The 15,560-nt window shown below is 37.1% G+C and overlaps 1 protein-coding gene across 1 annotated transcript in view; it reads right to left on the reverse strand.

The window, feature by feature from the left end:
* LTBP1 (latent transforming growth factor beta binding protein 1) overlaps nt 1-15,560 on the reverse strand; it is a 188,177-nt gene that overhangs the window by 97,012 nt on the left and 75,605 nt on the right. Inside the window, exons 6-7 of the mRNA XM_038131720.1 lie at nt 8,570-8,794; nt 5,048-5,325 (exon numbers count right to left, since the gene is read on the reverse strand). Coding sequence (XP_037987648.1) covers nt 5,048-5,325; nt 8,570-8,794 — 503 coding nt within the window. The remainder of the gene's footprint in view (nt 1-5,047; nt 5,326-8,569; nt 8,795-15,560) is intronic.

Below are 15,560 nucleotides of genomic sequence, written 5' to 3' on the forward strand. Positions count from 1 at the left end.
ACTTCAGGATACCAAAACAACCCTAATTCACTGTCATTTTGAAGAGAGCTGTAACAAGTATGGACCTTTTCTGAAACACCTTTTAAAGCACTTTGCAAGGGAAGCACAAATCATCATGCAGCAAACCACTGGAAAGTGAGAAATGGAACATACACCCCAACATAGCAACCTGGAACTGACTTGAATTTAAAGTACCACAACAAGAAGGAGATATCAGAAGACAGTATTTCTGAAATTCTTGCAGTGATCATAGAGCAGTCCAGCTCCTCTCAGCAGTTACACGAGGAGGAACGAACAAGCATAGGCAGACATGACTTCATAGCCAGCTTCTCTTCTGGACATTTTGCCATGTGTTCCCTTCATCAAGGAAAGCAACTTCAGTATCTGTCCCTCTCTAGAATAACAATGGTTTTTAATTTTGTTTTTAAACTACAGATGCTGAGATCACTAGAAGTCTCCTTCTGTAAACCCAATACCCAGAAATATCTGAGGAAGAGCACAGCATTACATGTGAATCTAGACAGAAAGAGCCTGATTTAGATTAATTTTTTGCAGTACCAGCTTCTCCAATTTCTTGCTGTTTTGCAAATGTTTTTACATTGAAGCAAAGAGACCCAAACAATTTTGAGGAAAAAAACCCCATTTTTTAGTAATAATACTGCAATGCAGCAACCATAGGAAGACAGAAAACACATGAATATACTTAGTAAACACTTCAAAGTGATCTTAAAGGGTGAAAAAAGTAGTGCTCAATTATCTTTATATGGATTTTCATGGACAGTAGGCAAGTGCATTCTTTTCTTGATTTAAACGCAAAGAAATTATATGCAAAATCAACAGGACTCAAGAATACCAACACAACCTTTACTAGGTACACCACTGACACTGTAGAAGGATTTTGGGAAATAAGATATCCTGTGTCATATTAAAGGCATTTTTATTAGAATTAAAATTAAAATCATCAGAAGAAGAGGAATTAAAGAGAAACAAAATCTTCCTTATTTGCTTGCTTTCTAAATAGGACTTAGTGAATCAGTGGTCTAAGATGACCAACTCCTTGGATTTCAGAAATAAAGGACTACATGGCTGTAAAATATTTTGCAGGACAATACGCCCAGTCTCCAGCTTTTGAAGGCACCATTATAGAGTGCTCTTCAAAAGTTTACTGCTCTCCATCTTAATTGGGGCTTCTGTCCCACTGCTTCCATTACATCTGTATCCCAACTTCAAGTTTCTATTTCCTCTACATCGACAATGGGCAAGTTTAGGTAAAGGTTTGTTTCCTATATATTTATGTCAACAGCAAGTTTATGGGCTGCAGCTTAACATGTTTTATGATATACCAAGCAAAAATCTTTGTGGTACTAGGAAAGAGTTTGATGAGCCACAACTTTTTTGTGGGACGTATCATTGTGGGTTACCATGTAACATGATAAGTTATCCTGAAGCAATCACCATTAACATCTCCCAGAGGAGAAATAAATGCTGAGTGCTCCACTCAGAGAAAAGACAGGTAGCCAGGAAAAGTGAATTTACTTGAGAACAAAACAGAACCATCCAAAACACTATTTGCTTCCTATAATACCTTTAAAAAATTCAAATAGTAATGATACTTTTGTAGTTTTCTTTCCACTTTTCTTCACAGTGCTGAGGACAATTCAGAAAACAATCACAATTAAACAACACATACATACATGTGTACATGTATTGACAAAAAATTGTGTCTTTGTTTATCTATTCTTATTAAACTGGGGAATTTCATTCCTCTTGTCCCTCTACTCTCCCTGTCCTTCTGAGCTGGTAGACTGACATCTTTTCGTTCACCTTTTACTAGCTTGTTCTCATGGTTGCTGTCTTTAGTTACAGTACTTATGATACTACAGACAGCTAAGGAAAGAGAAGGTCTGAAAGAATTCCTATGTCATTAATGAAAAGTGATTGTAGGCCTGGAACACCACCAGATTTTTAACTGTGTGTGCTATAATGTCCTCTGAACTTCAGTTCAAGGTGGCTCCAGTTGCTAACTGTAACAGTATGCACTCCCTTGGAAATTCACTGCAGAAAATGCACTCTCTCTGTCTTGGAAATTGAATACCCTACTGGTTTTGAATGAGATAGATTAAGGGAATTTAACTAAGGTGGGGCAAGGAAGAATGTGCTGGGAGATGAAAAATATTCCACTGAAGATTATGAAAAAAACCTCAGAGCACTAAAATCAAAGGACCTGTAACTGAAGAGCAGCTGAAATTCAGGGAAGAAGGAGACAACAAGGGATGGGGAGAAACACAGAATGGTAGAAGTTACACATGCACACAAAACCACAAAAGAGATCCTGATACACTTTTAATCCTGTGCTTTTAGTATGGACCAAGAGTAAGTTCAGCAAAGCCCTAATCAACTTAATTGACGACTTGTCTACAAGAGGCCACACACAAATCCTTCAACCAATCTGCTCTACAGACAGTAAAGTCATCTCAGGATCCCAGGATATTTAATAAAACATTTCTGAAGCCAAATACACAATCCACCCTGCAAAAAAATGTATAAACAGTGATGCTTGTTGAACTAAGTATGGGTATCAAAATTATCCAGCAATAACTACAGAAAGGACTTGCAACACATTGCTACTAATAGGGAAAGCTCATTTTAGTATGGCATCTGAATGAACAGAGAGAACCCAAAGATATAGCAAAGCAAATATGAAAGAAACTGAAAAGCTAATTCTTTAAGAGTAGTTCTATAAAGTACTTTAAAAAAAGCTATCTTTCCCAGTTCAAGGCACGTTAAACATAAATAATACGCATTGACTGGCTGCAAGAAAAACAATAACATTTCAGATTCAAAATTGAAAGGTAAATGAGTCACTTAGATCTGTATTTATGGCAAGGTCTTAAATGAATGTTCTACAAAATACCATTCTACAACTCCAATTCTAAATGGAACCATCACTGTAACAGAATGCCTCAGAAATCCTTATTATGCTCTTCAAGATTGGCACTGATCAATGAAATCTGTAAAAACTGAGAACATGCACTGTTCTAAACTAAGAGGCACTACCCTTTCTTGAGTATTTCCAGGGAAATACTGAAAAAAAAGTTATAAAAATTGGTGACTAAGCATTTAGCAGGATTCCAAGTCAGATATGAGGGTAACGCAAGCTTATTTTCCCTTTTCTTCCCCTTTAAGAGGAGATAGGAGATAAAACAGTGGCCACTCAAAAGTGTAAGACCAAGGAAATAACTTTGTATTCCTTTATATATGAGTACAAAGAGAAATATCAAAAAATAATGAACAACTATTAATTATCACACTTATTTCCAGATTTTTAGGATTGCACATTATGAGGCCATGGTCCTTAGATTGCTCATTTTAGGATATAGAGAGAAATGGTAGGAAACACAGACGCCGTTTCATTTTTTCATGTAAAATCCATGAATTTCCATTTGACCATGTGCTTTGACACGTGTTGAAAAAAAAACGAAGATTTTAATACACTTGAAACAGACAAGCACAAAGAACTCACCAGTGTAAATTAAAACTGTAGATCCCAAACCAATCATATGAAAATTAGTAAAGTCTAGCCTTTAATATTCCATATGCAAACTTTGGTCTTCAAAAAAAAAAATCTTTGGTGTGCAATGACCAAATGTAATTTAAATTAACTTCCTCCATTGCATTTTGCAGAATAGATTACTTTTAAGCATCCTCATGTCAACTTGTTAGAGATGGCAGGAGGCTGAGACTAAGGAACTTTGATTTCACGTTCAACATCCTGCCCATAGCAGGTTGAGTTCAGTACCTTAGGACCTGACAACTATGTCACCTTCATCCTGCTTCTGACTGCATCCTACTTCTGCTCCTGTGTGTTCCCCATTACTAAGCCTTTCCAAACTCCTTGCCCATCTGTGAGTAAGGGATTGAGGTCTCTTCCCTCTTTTTTCTGTGGGGTGAAGGCAGGGTTTGCACAAAACCCAAGAGCCTTTAAAAAAATTAACTGACAGCTGGAGGAAACAGCCAGAAGAAACACTTGTAAATGGCATTTTGCTCCAGTCCTACATCTCAGGAGTGATGGGTGATGTCCCTTTGAGGGGAAGGCATGCTCTGTGCTGGTGATTTCTTTGGATAATTTTGCTGCCAACATCTAACAAGCATTTGTGAAATATACTGGAAATACATACAATATTTTAAGCTTGAAAATTGGATGCACATTACTGGAAGGACCAAAGGCAAAGCAACCCTTGTAATAAACTTAAAACTCACATCTTCAATGATAGAGTCATAAAGTATTTTTTAGCCTGAAAAACAACATACTTATTCTCTAACATTACGTCCCAAAATGAGCAATTTTTCCTGAAACCTCACATATTATTTCAATGTGAGGCATGCATTCACCTTAAAGACATTTGATCTGAAAAGACAAATTTCAGAAAGGTAATAAGCAATAAATAATAGGATTTTACTGACTTAATCATCTTTTCACATATCCTTATAATCTCTCTCTATATATATATTCAAATATATATGCAAATATAAAACCATGTGTTGCTATTAAAATGTTTTCAGGATTGGAAGAAGATACACAATTTTAAATAGTCATATGAAAAAGATTATGTGAACATACTATTTTTAAGTGAACTAAGGTTTTAATGTTCTAGTGAACAATCAGTTGGCTTTCATGATTTTTCTAGCCCATTCAATGGTCACATTTCAACAGACTCAAAACATTAGTCTAAAATACTGTAAAACATATAAAGTTGCTGAATAGGAATTTCCAGGAGAAAAAGAAAAATCTATGGAAAAAATAATTGAAACCAAAATGTCAGGGACCCAAGTCCATAGAAAATAAAGACATTATCTTGAAGGAGAGAGATTCAGAAAAATGTAACTTAATAAAAATGTTACATTCTCAAAATAATTTTCTTACAGAAAAGAATGTCAAATGTGTCCTTTCCCTCCAATTGTTGAATTTTTATTGGTTTTTTTTCATTCCTTTATAATAGAGTTTTAAAGCTACCTGTCTCAGCAAGCCTTAGCAAACATTTCTTACCTGTGTCCCAACAGTCTCCTGAAAGCAGCGCCCAAGCTGAGTTTTAACTGAAACAGGAAACATATGAGGAATGGGTTGTTGATTTGTGTAAGCTGTATGTCCTTTCTGGGTCTTCTGATACGGAAGACCTTGGTAAGAGACCTGTGGATGTACTGGCTGAGGTACTTTCGCTTTTTGTCCTGTTGATGTGCTGTCAATCCTTGACACTTGATGGATCTGAACTGAGGCTTCAGGGGGATGTTTCACATGGATATTCACTATGTTAGGAGGGAACTTCACTAAAATAATTGAAGGAAAAACACATAAGAGAAATTTGTAATAAAATATGTGAAAAAGACATCTTAGGCACCTCTAAGACTTTTTTTTTATACATCAGAACTTTTACAGAGTGCCTTGAAGTGACTGAAATATAAATGAAGTCCAAATTTGAGGGTTAGAGGGAAGGCTAAAGAACACATTGAGTGTCATTAAAAAGCAAGAAAACGAAAAATCTTCATGAAAGAAAGAACAACATTATAGGATTGTAAAGACTGCTAGATAAACATGGATGTCCAAATTGGCTGGTACGACATTAATATTTGTGGTCATACAGTGTAATAAGAATCCCATTCAAAGTTCCAGAATTCATACTCTACTAGGTTATTTTTGGATATATAGTAAGCTTTATTTTCATTTTCAGATCCATCATCTTTCTCTGGAACACAGAAAAAGCTTCAGATTTCATCCCTTCATCTTTATATACCTGCCAAGTTCCAAGTTCGCCCCTGCAAGAGCTGCCAGCATCTCAACCATCTAAAATCACCACTCCCTTTGTTGAACTTTGAATTCAGGGTTTGGCAGATAAAGGGGGAGGAAATGATTTTCAGACACTTCCGTTTTTAAACATGGTTGCAGTTTTAAGTCTGGGTATGTAGACTGAGACCCTCCAGTCAATGCAACCTGCACAGAGCTGCTTGTGACCCTTAAGCCTCTTTTCACTGGAACACAAAATGCCCTTTAAACTAAATCAAGTATTTATTTGGGTGGGCAGGGAGAAGAGGTGTGTAACAAGCTGTGGAGTTTATAAGCTGCATAACTAAGTTAGCATTTCCTGTGTCTGGCTGAGCCTCTCTCGTCAGCAGTACTGCACAGGCTGCCTGAGGCCACACAATCCATCAGGGGCAGCACCCCTTCCAGACATCAAGAACCAAAAAATACCATTTGACACAACTTTCTCTATGATGCACACTGCATTGTTCAGTCTTCTGGATTGTCTCCTTATCTCCTGAAGTTTGAACTGTTCTTTAGAACTTGATTAGGTATTTTCAGCTCCATTCCTCAGGAGGCATATTTCATTTATTGGAGCTACTTTAAAATTATAATATTTTGGTGCAAGTGCTTTTGGTTTTTGACATTATTTTCATTTCTCTAGGCACATTCTCAGTATTAATTGGTCTCACACAGGACTTCCTTAAAAGAAACAGACTTATTTTTACACTGACTACCTTGTTTCATTTATGAAAATTGTCAACATACTCAGACAGAAACATCAGGAAGAAGATGGCAGAAAGTCAGCAAAATATGGCTGCAGGGTAAAGATCTTGCCTATAGCTGAAAACAACCCACAAGCAAAATGTATGCTACACGAGGTCTGCCAGAGGCAAACCCACAGGGGAAAACTTCAGTATTACAAGCAGAAGTAGTGAGGTCCTTTTCAGGCTGTTAGACTGGGTTTGGAGGGCAAGACAAGACAGCCTAGTCTGTCTGTAAAAAGAACAAAACACACCCCAATATTTTTATGTATGAAGAGGGATCCCTTCAGCTAGTTTCTCTAGCTGCTAAATCTAAAAAATATAGTGATTCAAAAGAAATAGTGATTCAAAAATATAGTCTCTCAAAGGAAATCACTCAATTTCTCTGCTTTAGGGTCTCAATCCATCCAGAGATGTTCAGATGCTGAAAACATCAAATTTAGGCTGGGTTCTCCCATGAAGTATTATTATCACAATCCTCTCCAGGTCTTGGATCACTGCCTAGATGTGCTCATTTTTATTTTTGCCAGCCATTTCAGGATGAATTGTTTTATTCTTTCCTTTAAAGAAATAAAATATTCGTCTCTCAACAATCCAACATCCTCATTTGGACACATAGAGAAGAAAAGGCATTGTGACTGCTAATGATTCCTGTGAGGATTTGAAGGTCAAGTAAAAATACTCAAGAGGTCAGACTCTTTAGCAATGAGAAACCTATTGTGCATTTTAGGAGAGAATCTGAAGAATAACTACGTATTAAAAATTTGGGGGTTGTGGTCCACTGTATTGTCTAAAATTATTTCATCTGGAATTACATAGAGAAATAAACTGATGCTCTGCTAAATGTTTAGGTAATTATATTCTCTTCTTCAGATGGAAGAGATACTCAAAAGTACTTATAAAACTTTGCATTTCCAGGATACTGTCAACAGTTCCTTCATAGCTCTGTCCTTTTCTGAATACAGAATTACTATGTTAGATTATATTTATCACAAATGTCTTTTACCAAAGTTATTAAAAAATTGTTTGCCGGTAACTGAGCCTCCTCATGTCTTCGCCTATATATTTTCTTTTTATTCAGAGATACCAACCTTGAAGAGGTAATTTTAAAATTACCCTTGACCAAAAATCAATCTGGCAATTCAAACAAGCAAACAAAATTCACATTAGGTCCTGTGCTGAGAATCTGAGTTGCAGGGGTCACATTATATGGACAAGATCTCACCCAGATAAAATACTACATAGACCTATAGGACACATAAGAAATAAATTCAACATTTCTTCTCAAAGTAATCAGAAGTTTTCACTTCACAACAAAAGTATGAGAGGAAACACTAATCCAGAGCTGAACGAACTTTCATGCTTCAGACTTTCAGACTTTAATGCTGTCGTCTTCACAGCATTATTAGTAGGAAAACCCTACTCTTTTTTTTTTTTTAAAATGATATTGTTATTTGACCTGGAAGGAATGTTCTTTTTAAGTGAATCATACCATGGCCCATGGCCTATCTACACTAAATAGTTTACCACAAGACTCTACTAAGTCATGCAAGATAAACAGGGCTTGTATTTTTAGTTTTACATTAGATTTAAGATTTTTTTATGTTGAAAAGCACTGTCTCTTCCCTCCACTAGTAATCATGGAATCACTTGCAACTCTCTGTCTAGGTACACTGCAATTTATGGACTGTGTTCAGTCACAATCATTGTCTTTTCGAATAGGTCGACACTTCTGGAAGAAACTCCCTGCATTATCCCTTGACTCTGCAATTTGCATTAAATTCTACCATAAAGCAAAGTCAAGTCACCTACAAACTCTTTTCAATAACACCGTTATTTCTTATTATTTCAGTCATTGAGGAAAGTATGTTCACATTCTGGTGAGCTCATGATTCAAGTTGTAGTGCCAATATTTGATAGATGTAGATATAGTACTATTGTTACTGCTTGAATACTCAAAATAATTCATTAAAACCAACAAGTTAAAAATACCTATTAAGAAAGAAGTTACCTTTTACACCTTGCTGTCCAGACATTGTCAGTGGTAAAGTATGAGTAGAGTGGATAACTTGTGATCCTACAGCCTTGTTCACCTGTTGCGGGTGGTGGTAGAGTTTTGGAGAATTGGCTGTCTGCACGGGAATCTGACAAAGTTTACCAGTGTAATTAGGAGGGCACTGGCATTTATCTCTAGAACTACACTGGCCTCCATTCATGCATGGAAGGTGGCAAATAACTGAAATGAAAACAGAAATAAAAACTTTGTTAATGACTTTAGTTTTAATATTATCTGACCACATATCATGCACAAGTTGAAGAGGAAAGGAATAGGGTTGGAGAGCTTTGTTCTTCATTCAGACATCTGAGGAAGGACTATCCATCTGACATGCACATTTAACTGCCTTGTGGTAGAACAACTTCCCTTCCCCTCCTTGTGATCTCTGACCTCTGCCTCGTTGGCATCTTCTGTCCATGACAAAGAGAAAGCAATTCTTTCCTTAGATATCAGAGCTATTTTATTTCATGATGCTATTAAGCAAGACACTAAACTAACATGGGGTCTGGCTACATCTCTTATTCACACTTGGGTACAGGTACTCTTATTTGTCAGCCTCCTGTTTCTGAAAATCCTGGACTACTTACCCTTTCCTGGATGTCTGCGAAAAAACTCACCTGAGAACAGAAAGTACTGGGGACAAATTTTTCATTTTGACTTTAAGTCTTGGCTGTTCTCTAGAAAACTATTTCTTGCAGAGGATCTAGATTTTTCCTTAACATTTATTTCTCAAATAAAATAAGCTAATTTGTATCCACCCATAAAGATCATAAAAATATCAAGAGATTCTGCTGAAATTATTTCATAGACAAACTCCAAAGCATTAAAACCTTGTAACTCCAATATAAAGACAAGGGTAATTATTTCTGTGCTAGCTAGTACTTGCATATTTACAGCAATATAAATTATCAGATGAAACACAAAAAATATCAACATCAAATGAAAAATAATTCTCAACTCAGAGATACATGCAGTAATAGGCATGGTTCAGAACTTTCTGAAAATATAATGTGGGACGCTATAACCAATCACAATGTAAACGAGCTGTCAGAATTTACAAGAAATAATGATGTGAAAATAACAGGAAAAATACCATAAGTTTTCGTTCAAGACAAACAAAGGTCATTTTTGTCAGGAATCAAATAGTTTTTGAGAAATAGAGTTCAGTATCCATTTGTCAGACTTAAGATAAGTTTCTGACTTTAAAAAATAAGAACCTTGACAGTAATCATGGCATTTTGCTGGATTGGTATTGCTTGGTCTGTAATGAATTACAATAAAAATAACAAACTGTAGATAATTCAAGGTAATTAAGAACCTAGTGCTCATTATTCCAATTGCTGTGACCTCTGGACAATCACAGGGTATTACCATTATGAATACCATAGAAGGCCAGTGTTGGAAAAGGAACCTGCGTGCTGTGTGCTGCAAGAAGACAAAGCCAAACACTCAGCAGCCCAAGGAGTTCTAACCCAGCTGTGTAATTCCCTTGGCCCAGGAAATGCTCAAGAAGCAGCGCACTCAGCCAGGCTCATCACAGAGCAGCCTCACATTGCCTGGACAGGGTCTGGAATGCCAGTGCCTGATGGCCAGATAGGTCCATGCACAATGCAAACTGCCAGAATTGTATTTTCACTGTGCTTGCAAAAGTATATTTCATATTTTTCTTCTCTTATCTTATATTTACATTTAATATAAACTGTCTGAAAGTACTTCAAGCTGCAGCACTGTACTAACGGTACTAAGTCAGCCTTGGAAGGCTATCCACGACAGCACAAGCCTCACTTTTTTGGGTCTCAGCCCTTGCTGGGACTTCATCTGAGAGCATAAAACAGACATCCTTACAGAACTGCTGTTACTTCAGAGCAAAATGAAGGAGGGTTGACCACAGCAGTGACTGAAGCATGACAGACACCTATCTCTGGTACCATTTCTTCCTGAGCAGCCACAAACAAGCGGCTGCACTGTAATAGAGACAACATACAAAGAATTTTAGTGCTTTTAAAAATGTGCCTGAACAAAGTTGAACACCAAGGTGGTTTTCATGCAAAGTAGAATCAGACAATGAAACAATATGAGACAGCATTAAGGGAGGAGCAGTTTGGTGTTTGAAGGAAGCGCAGTGAAACAAAGGCTAACAAATACAGTTTCACTGTGGAATTCCTTGAGTGCAAGAGGTCTACCCTAGGGATTTTCTTCCCCTTCCCTCCAGGGTTGAGGCAACAAGGTAATGTGCAAAATCCACCTTTTAAACAACATAAATATATCCAGAATTTCCCCACAATTAAATTAATTACTTCTGTACTACTGTTCCTATAAAGCAATTGACATCTAGAAGGCCAAGTTGCATGGGCATCTCTGCACCACCAGGCACTCTTCCCGTGTTCCTCTCCTGCAGGAATCTGGTGGGTAACAAACAAATAGGCACATGAAAGGCTTTGTTTTTGAGCAATAAGTTTGTGCTAAAAGTACTGGGAAGGAAGATGCCAACAGAAAAGAGCTGGTTCATTTTCCTTCTCATAACTCTTTGTTTCGGATACCCACCCAAATAATTTGTGCAAATAAGTGTAAACAAATGACACTAAAAGGTGATTTGTTTGATGTAAATAATTAAGAATATTTAATGCCTCAGTATTTAAACATAACAGGAGATAATTCCAAGCTCCCGACATTATCATAGGGTGCAAATCACTCAGTTAACTGATACTGATTTACATGTCTGGCCTAATGTATGAGGAAGTTTAAGTGAGAATACATGAAATCTATTCAGAGAATATAAAGTTCTGTAATAAAAACTCTAAATTCTGAAATATACAATCAAATCAGCCATGCAAAAACAAATAGGATGTAATCTCCAGGCTAAACTGCAAACTTGACAATCTCAAACAGCAAATATTATGAGAACTTAAAAAATAAAACCAACCTCAAAACAAAAGACCAAATAAAAATAAAGAAAAAAACCCACACCACATCAAAATAAAATTTCTGATTATTTTAAATAGGTGTAAGGAGCCCACACTCCTGTTGCATGATTTCTTCAGGTAGTTTATGGCCAGAAGAACAGGCTGGATTTGACTATGACACTGGTGCTGGAAATCTCAGGCACACAACTTCACCAGAACTGGAATTACACACAGACCATTTGAGAAAAGTGAGCATAAGCCTTCCAAAAGGCAGAGGAAGGAACCACTGCTTTTCCTTGACAAGGCTCTGGGAATCTCTGTTTAACAAAGACCAAAAAGCTCCAGGGAAAGACCATTTAAGATAGAAACAGGACATACAGCCAGGGTATGTTTGAACAGCTCAGCCTCTCCTGCAAGTTTTTTGCTTTGTTTTCTCTTGTCATTGAGGCTAAAAAACCTAAACAGAATGGCAGAATACCGCCAGAGGCATAAGGGATATTCCTGACAAAAACCAGACCCATGCTTTTTGGGAGAGACCATTTGAAGGTGCAGGGTTTGCACTTAAGTTCTCAACTGACATTCAGAAAAAGGGTACACCGAAGCCTGATTCTCACTGGGCTGTTACCATTTCCTTTGAAAAGAAGAAAATAGAAGAAATAAAAGTATCCATTATGAAACCCTCTAGCCCAGACCTTGATAAAAATGTAAAGATAGGTCTGCATTGGATGAGAAGAAATTTCAGTTCACATGTGGGTATCTTACAAACTAAGCAAAGAAAGTATTAATGGATCCAAGAAAGGCAACAATTTCCTCACTTAGGTCTACTGTAAGCTGCATCTCTCAATGGTCTCTTAAGGAACAGCCAACATATGACTGAACAAGCTGAATTATTTTTTTTTACTATAAATGAACGCACATCCTTTAGAAATGAGGTGACAGGTTTAAGAAAACACAAACACTAAGTATTCTTCCCATCCTTGGGCATTTAATTGGTAATAGCAAGCTTTGATTCCTCTGGCATCCAAAAGCCTTTACTCTTCCCAGTGTGGCACAGCTTGCTGGGTATCACTGTTCAAAATGAGTCAAGCAGAGAAGGTGCATCAAGATGCCCCCCACAGGGAGTCTCTGAACGGCTCAATGCATAAAAAAGAACATTTGCAAGATGAATTCCAACAAAGCTGCCACAGCTATAGTTTGGAAACACTAGTACAGGGCATGAAATCATCAACAAAGCAGCTAGGAAACCACTGATAAATACAGTTTGTTCATGTAATTACATAATCTAATTTGTTTTCGATACTCAAACAACCTCGAACAGCTCCAGATAAACTAATTTAATCAAGTCCAAATGTTTTCATTTAATCAAAACAATGTGTAGCAAAACAAATTCCAAGCACCTAAAGCCTCCTAATCCTTAAAAAATAGCCCATGCTTACCCAAACAAGCCCTTAGGATGGAAGGAAACTCCCTTCCTGTAACCAGTGTTAGAGAAAATGAAGATGGGTTTTGAAATGTTCCTCATCAGACTCTCCAAATTCCTTTTCTTTTACACCTCAGGGAACATATGAGTTTCCCTCACCACTCTTTGCCTTTTCTACTTACATGCTATCAACAATTCAAGCGTAAGCACTATTCAATAACACCAATAGGCTTGCCAAGGAAAACCTTGAACTGCTCATGTAGATTACACTATTTCCACTGGATGCATCACAAAGAGCAGATTAATTTTGTCTCTGAGTACTGCAGTTATCCAGCATTACTACATGCCCCCCAGCTGTTTGGGCATCTTTCATCCACCCTGTTTCTAAGCACACAGAAAACACAGGGACTCCTACGCAGACCTACTGAGTACAAATTGTCACACTGCCATATGCAACATTCTTATAACACAGTACTCTGAAACACCACAAGCTTTAAGTAAAAGTTGAAACCCAGAGGTGCCACATAGGGATCTACACAATTGCTTTAAACTTATTTCCACCTTCTAATTGCAGCAACTCTTACAGTAAATCACAAAAGGCACAGAGGTGTGAAGTACAGTAGTGATGCTATCTCTCTGGTTTAGACTCTTCCCTACCTTTTTCCCTCGTCTTTTTCTTAACTTGTGGTAACTCAACTTTCTAACTAATTGATCCTAAACTCTTTTCTCTTCAGATTTCTGGTTGTAATTCAGAGGTATTATGCAAAGAAGTTGCAAGTTTAAAAATAAATAGATTATTTCATTACTTTAGTAGCATTCAGATAATCTTGATATCACAAACTTGTGCTTGGGGATGCAAAGGGAGAAAAGAAAATTTTTAAGTGGCCTTAAAACTATAATACATCTGCAATCACTTCTGAATTTATCCTAATGTTTGTATTTTGCCTTTTAATATAAACATTGGAACAAGGAAAAGCAATTTTAAAAAGTAGATCTGATAGCAAGAGCTCCAGCACCAGATATAAGTATGGCTTTCTCTGCTCCTAAAACACTAAAATAGCTCTGTAACACCACTAAAAACAGTGAAGAGATGCCCTGCTCCTGTGACTGGCCTAGTTACATGAACATGATACTGAAGGCACTTGAGGTGTTTCTTCTGGAAAGAGGTAAAATCTGCAACACTACAGGGAAAAACTTTGAACAGGAACCTAGCAAATTGTATGATAAAAAAATACACAGCTCCTAACCTGGGTTCTCAGCTATTGCAAATTAACACAGCTACTGACTTCATTAGAATCTGCCTTATTTTTAAACTAATGTTACTAAGAGATCTTAAAAAAACTAATGCACCCCCACTTGGGAATGGGATCATAAATACTGCTATTTAACCAGATAAGCAAACTAAATTACTGCCAAAATAAGCAAGCATTGTGGTGCTATTCCAATCTGGATCATGCATGTTTTTTGGAGCAAATGGAGGCTACACTATCAACTATGGCACATGCTGATACTGAAATTTGGGGAGCAAGTTCAGATCATGAAGGACAAGGCTGCAATATGTTATAGAGATATATATACTTCTGAGTGAGCATCATGATCAGCAAGAAATCCAGAATGAACATGCCCTAGATAATTTCACTGTACTACTTATCTGTGTTCCTCCATTTTAAACTCACTACTTTAAACAGCTCAGGAAGAAAAGTTGGATGTACATCTTCAAGTACACAACTTGAAGATGTGTACACAAAGTCAACCAAGAGACATGCAATATGTCCCCAGGTATTTCATTCATCTCTCAGCGTGGGTCCCAATGGGATGGGAGTCTCATTGGCCCTGTATCACATCTTTCCAAACTCATGTGACAAGCCAACTATCCTCAGATATGTCAAATGCAACATAGGCCTCTTGTGTAGGTGCTTGACATGATCACCATCTGGCCAACAGCTGCCAATAAAACTCTTATTGTTACAGTCTGGAAAGAATAGGATGGATGAAAAACAGTCTTAGAATATTCAAATACTATCAGAAAAATTAAATGTATGCTGTGGCACAGAAAATGGCCTAAGGCTATGCTTACTCCACATAGAAAGGGTACAGCAAAATTTTTGCTAGTTGCAAAATGATTGATTAGAGGATTCTTACTAACAGGCATGATGCTGAGTCAATCCTTGCTAACTCTGCTTCTAATAGTCTCTATATCTGAGATGATTCAGGCAGTATTCTGGGAGGCAAGGAGACGCTGCTAAGGAGTCATCTGAGTCACTCCTACACTGATCAGAGGTGGCAAATTTATTGACTTGATTGGACATCACCCTGATATACTGAGTATATCACAACAGTTAGGCTTAGACTCAGTACACCAAGAAAAACAAGAACCCCCACCGGTTGCTGTTTATCAGGAATTAATGCCTTACAAATGGCCAGGGTCAGACCATTGAGAATGATGTTAACACATAACAAAAAAGCGACTCCAGACAATTTTTTGGATCTCTAGTGTATTGATATTTATTTTCCTCAGAAATAAAATAACTAGGAAAAGCTGGCTTTGGAACGGTAACAAGTTAGCACCCTTACTTAAAACAAGTGTGCTGCAGTATAAAAACTTTATAGGTATCAATTTAAG

The sequence above is a fragment of the Motacilla alba genome, chromosome 3 (assembly GCF_015832195.1).
Source record: "Motacilla alba alba isolate MOTALB_02 chromosome 3, Motacilla_alba_V1.0_pri, whole genome shotgun sequence".
NCBI lineage: Eukaryota > Metazoa > Chordata > Aves > Passeriformes > Motacillidae > Motacilla > Motacilla alba.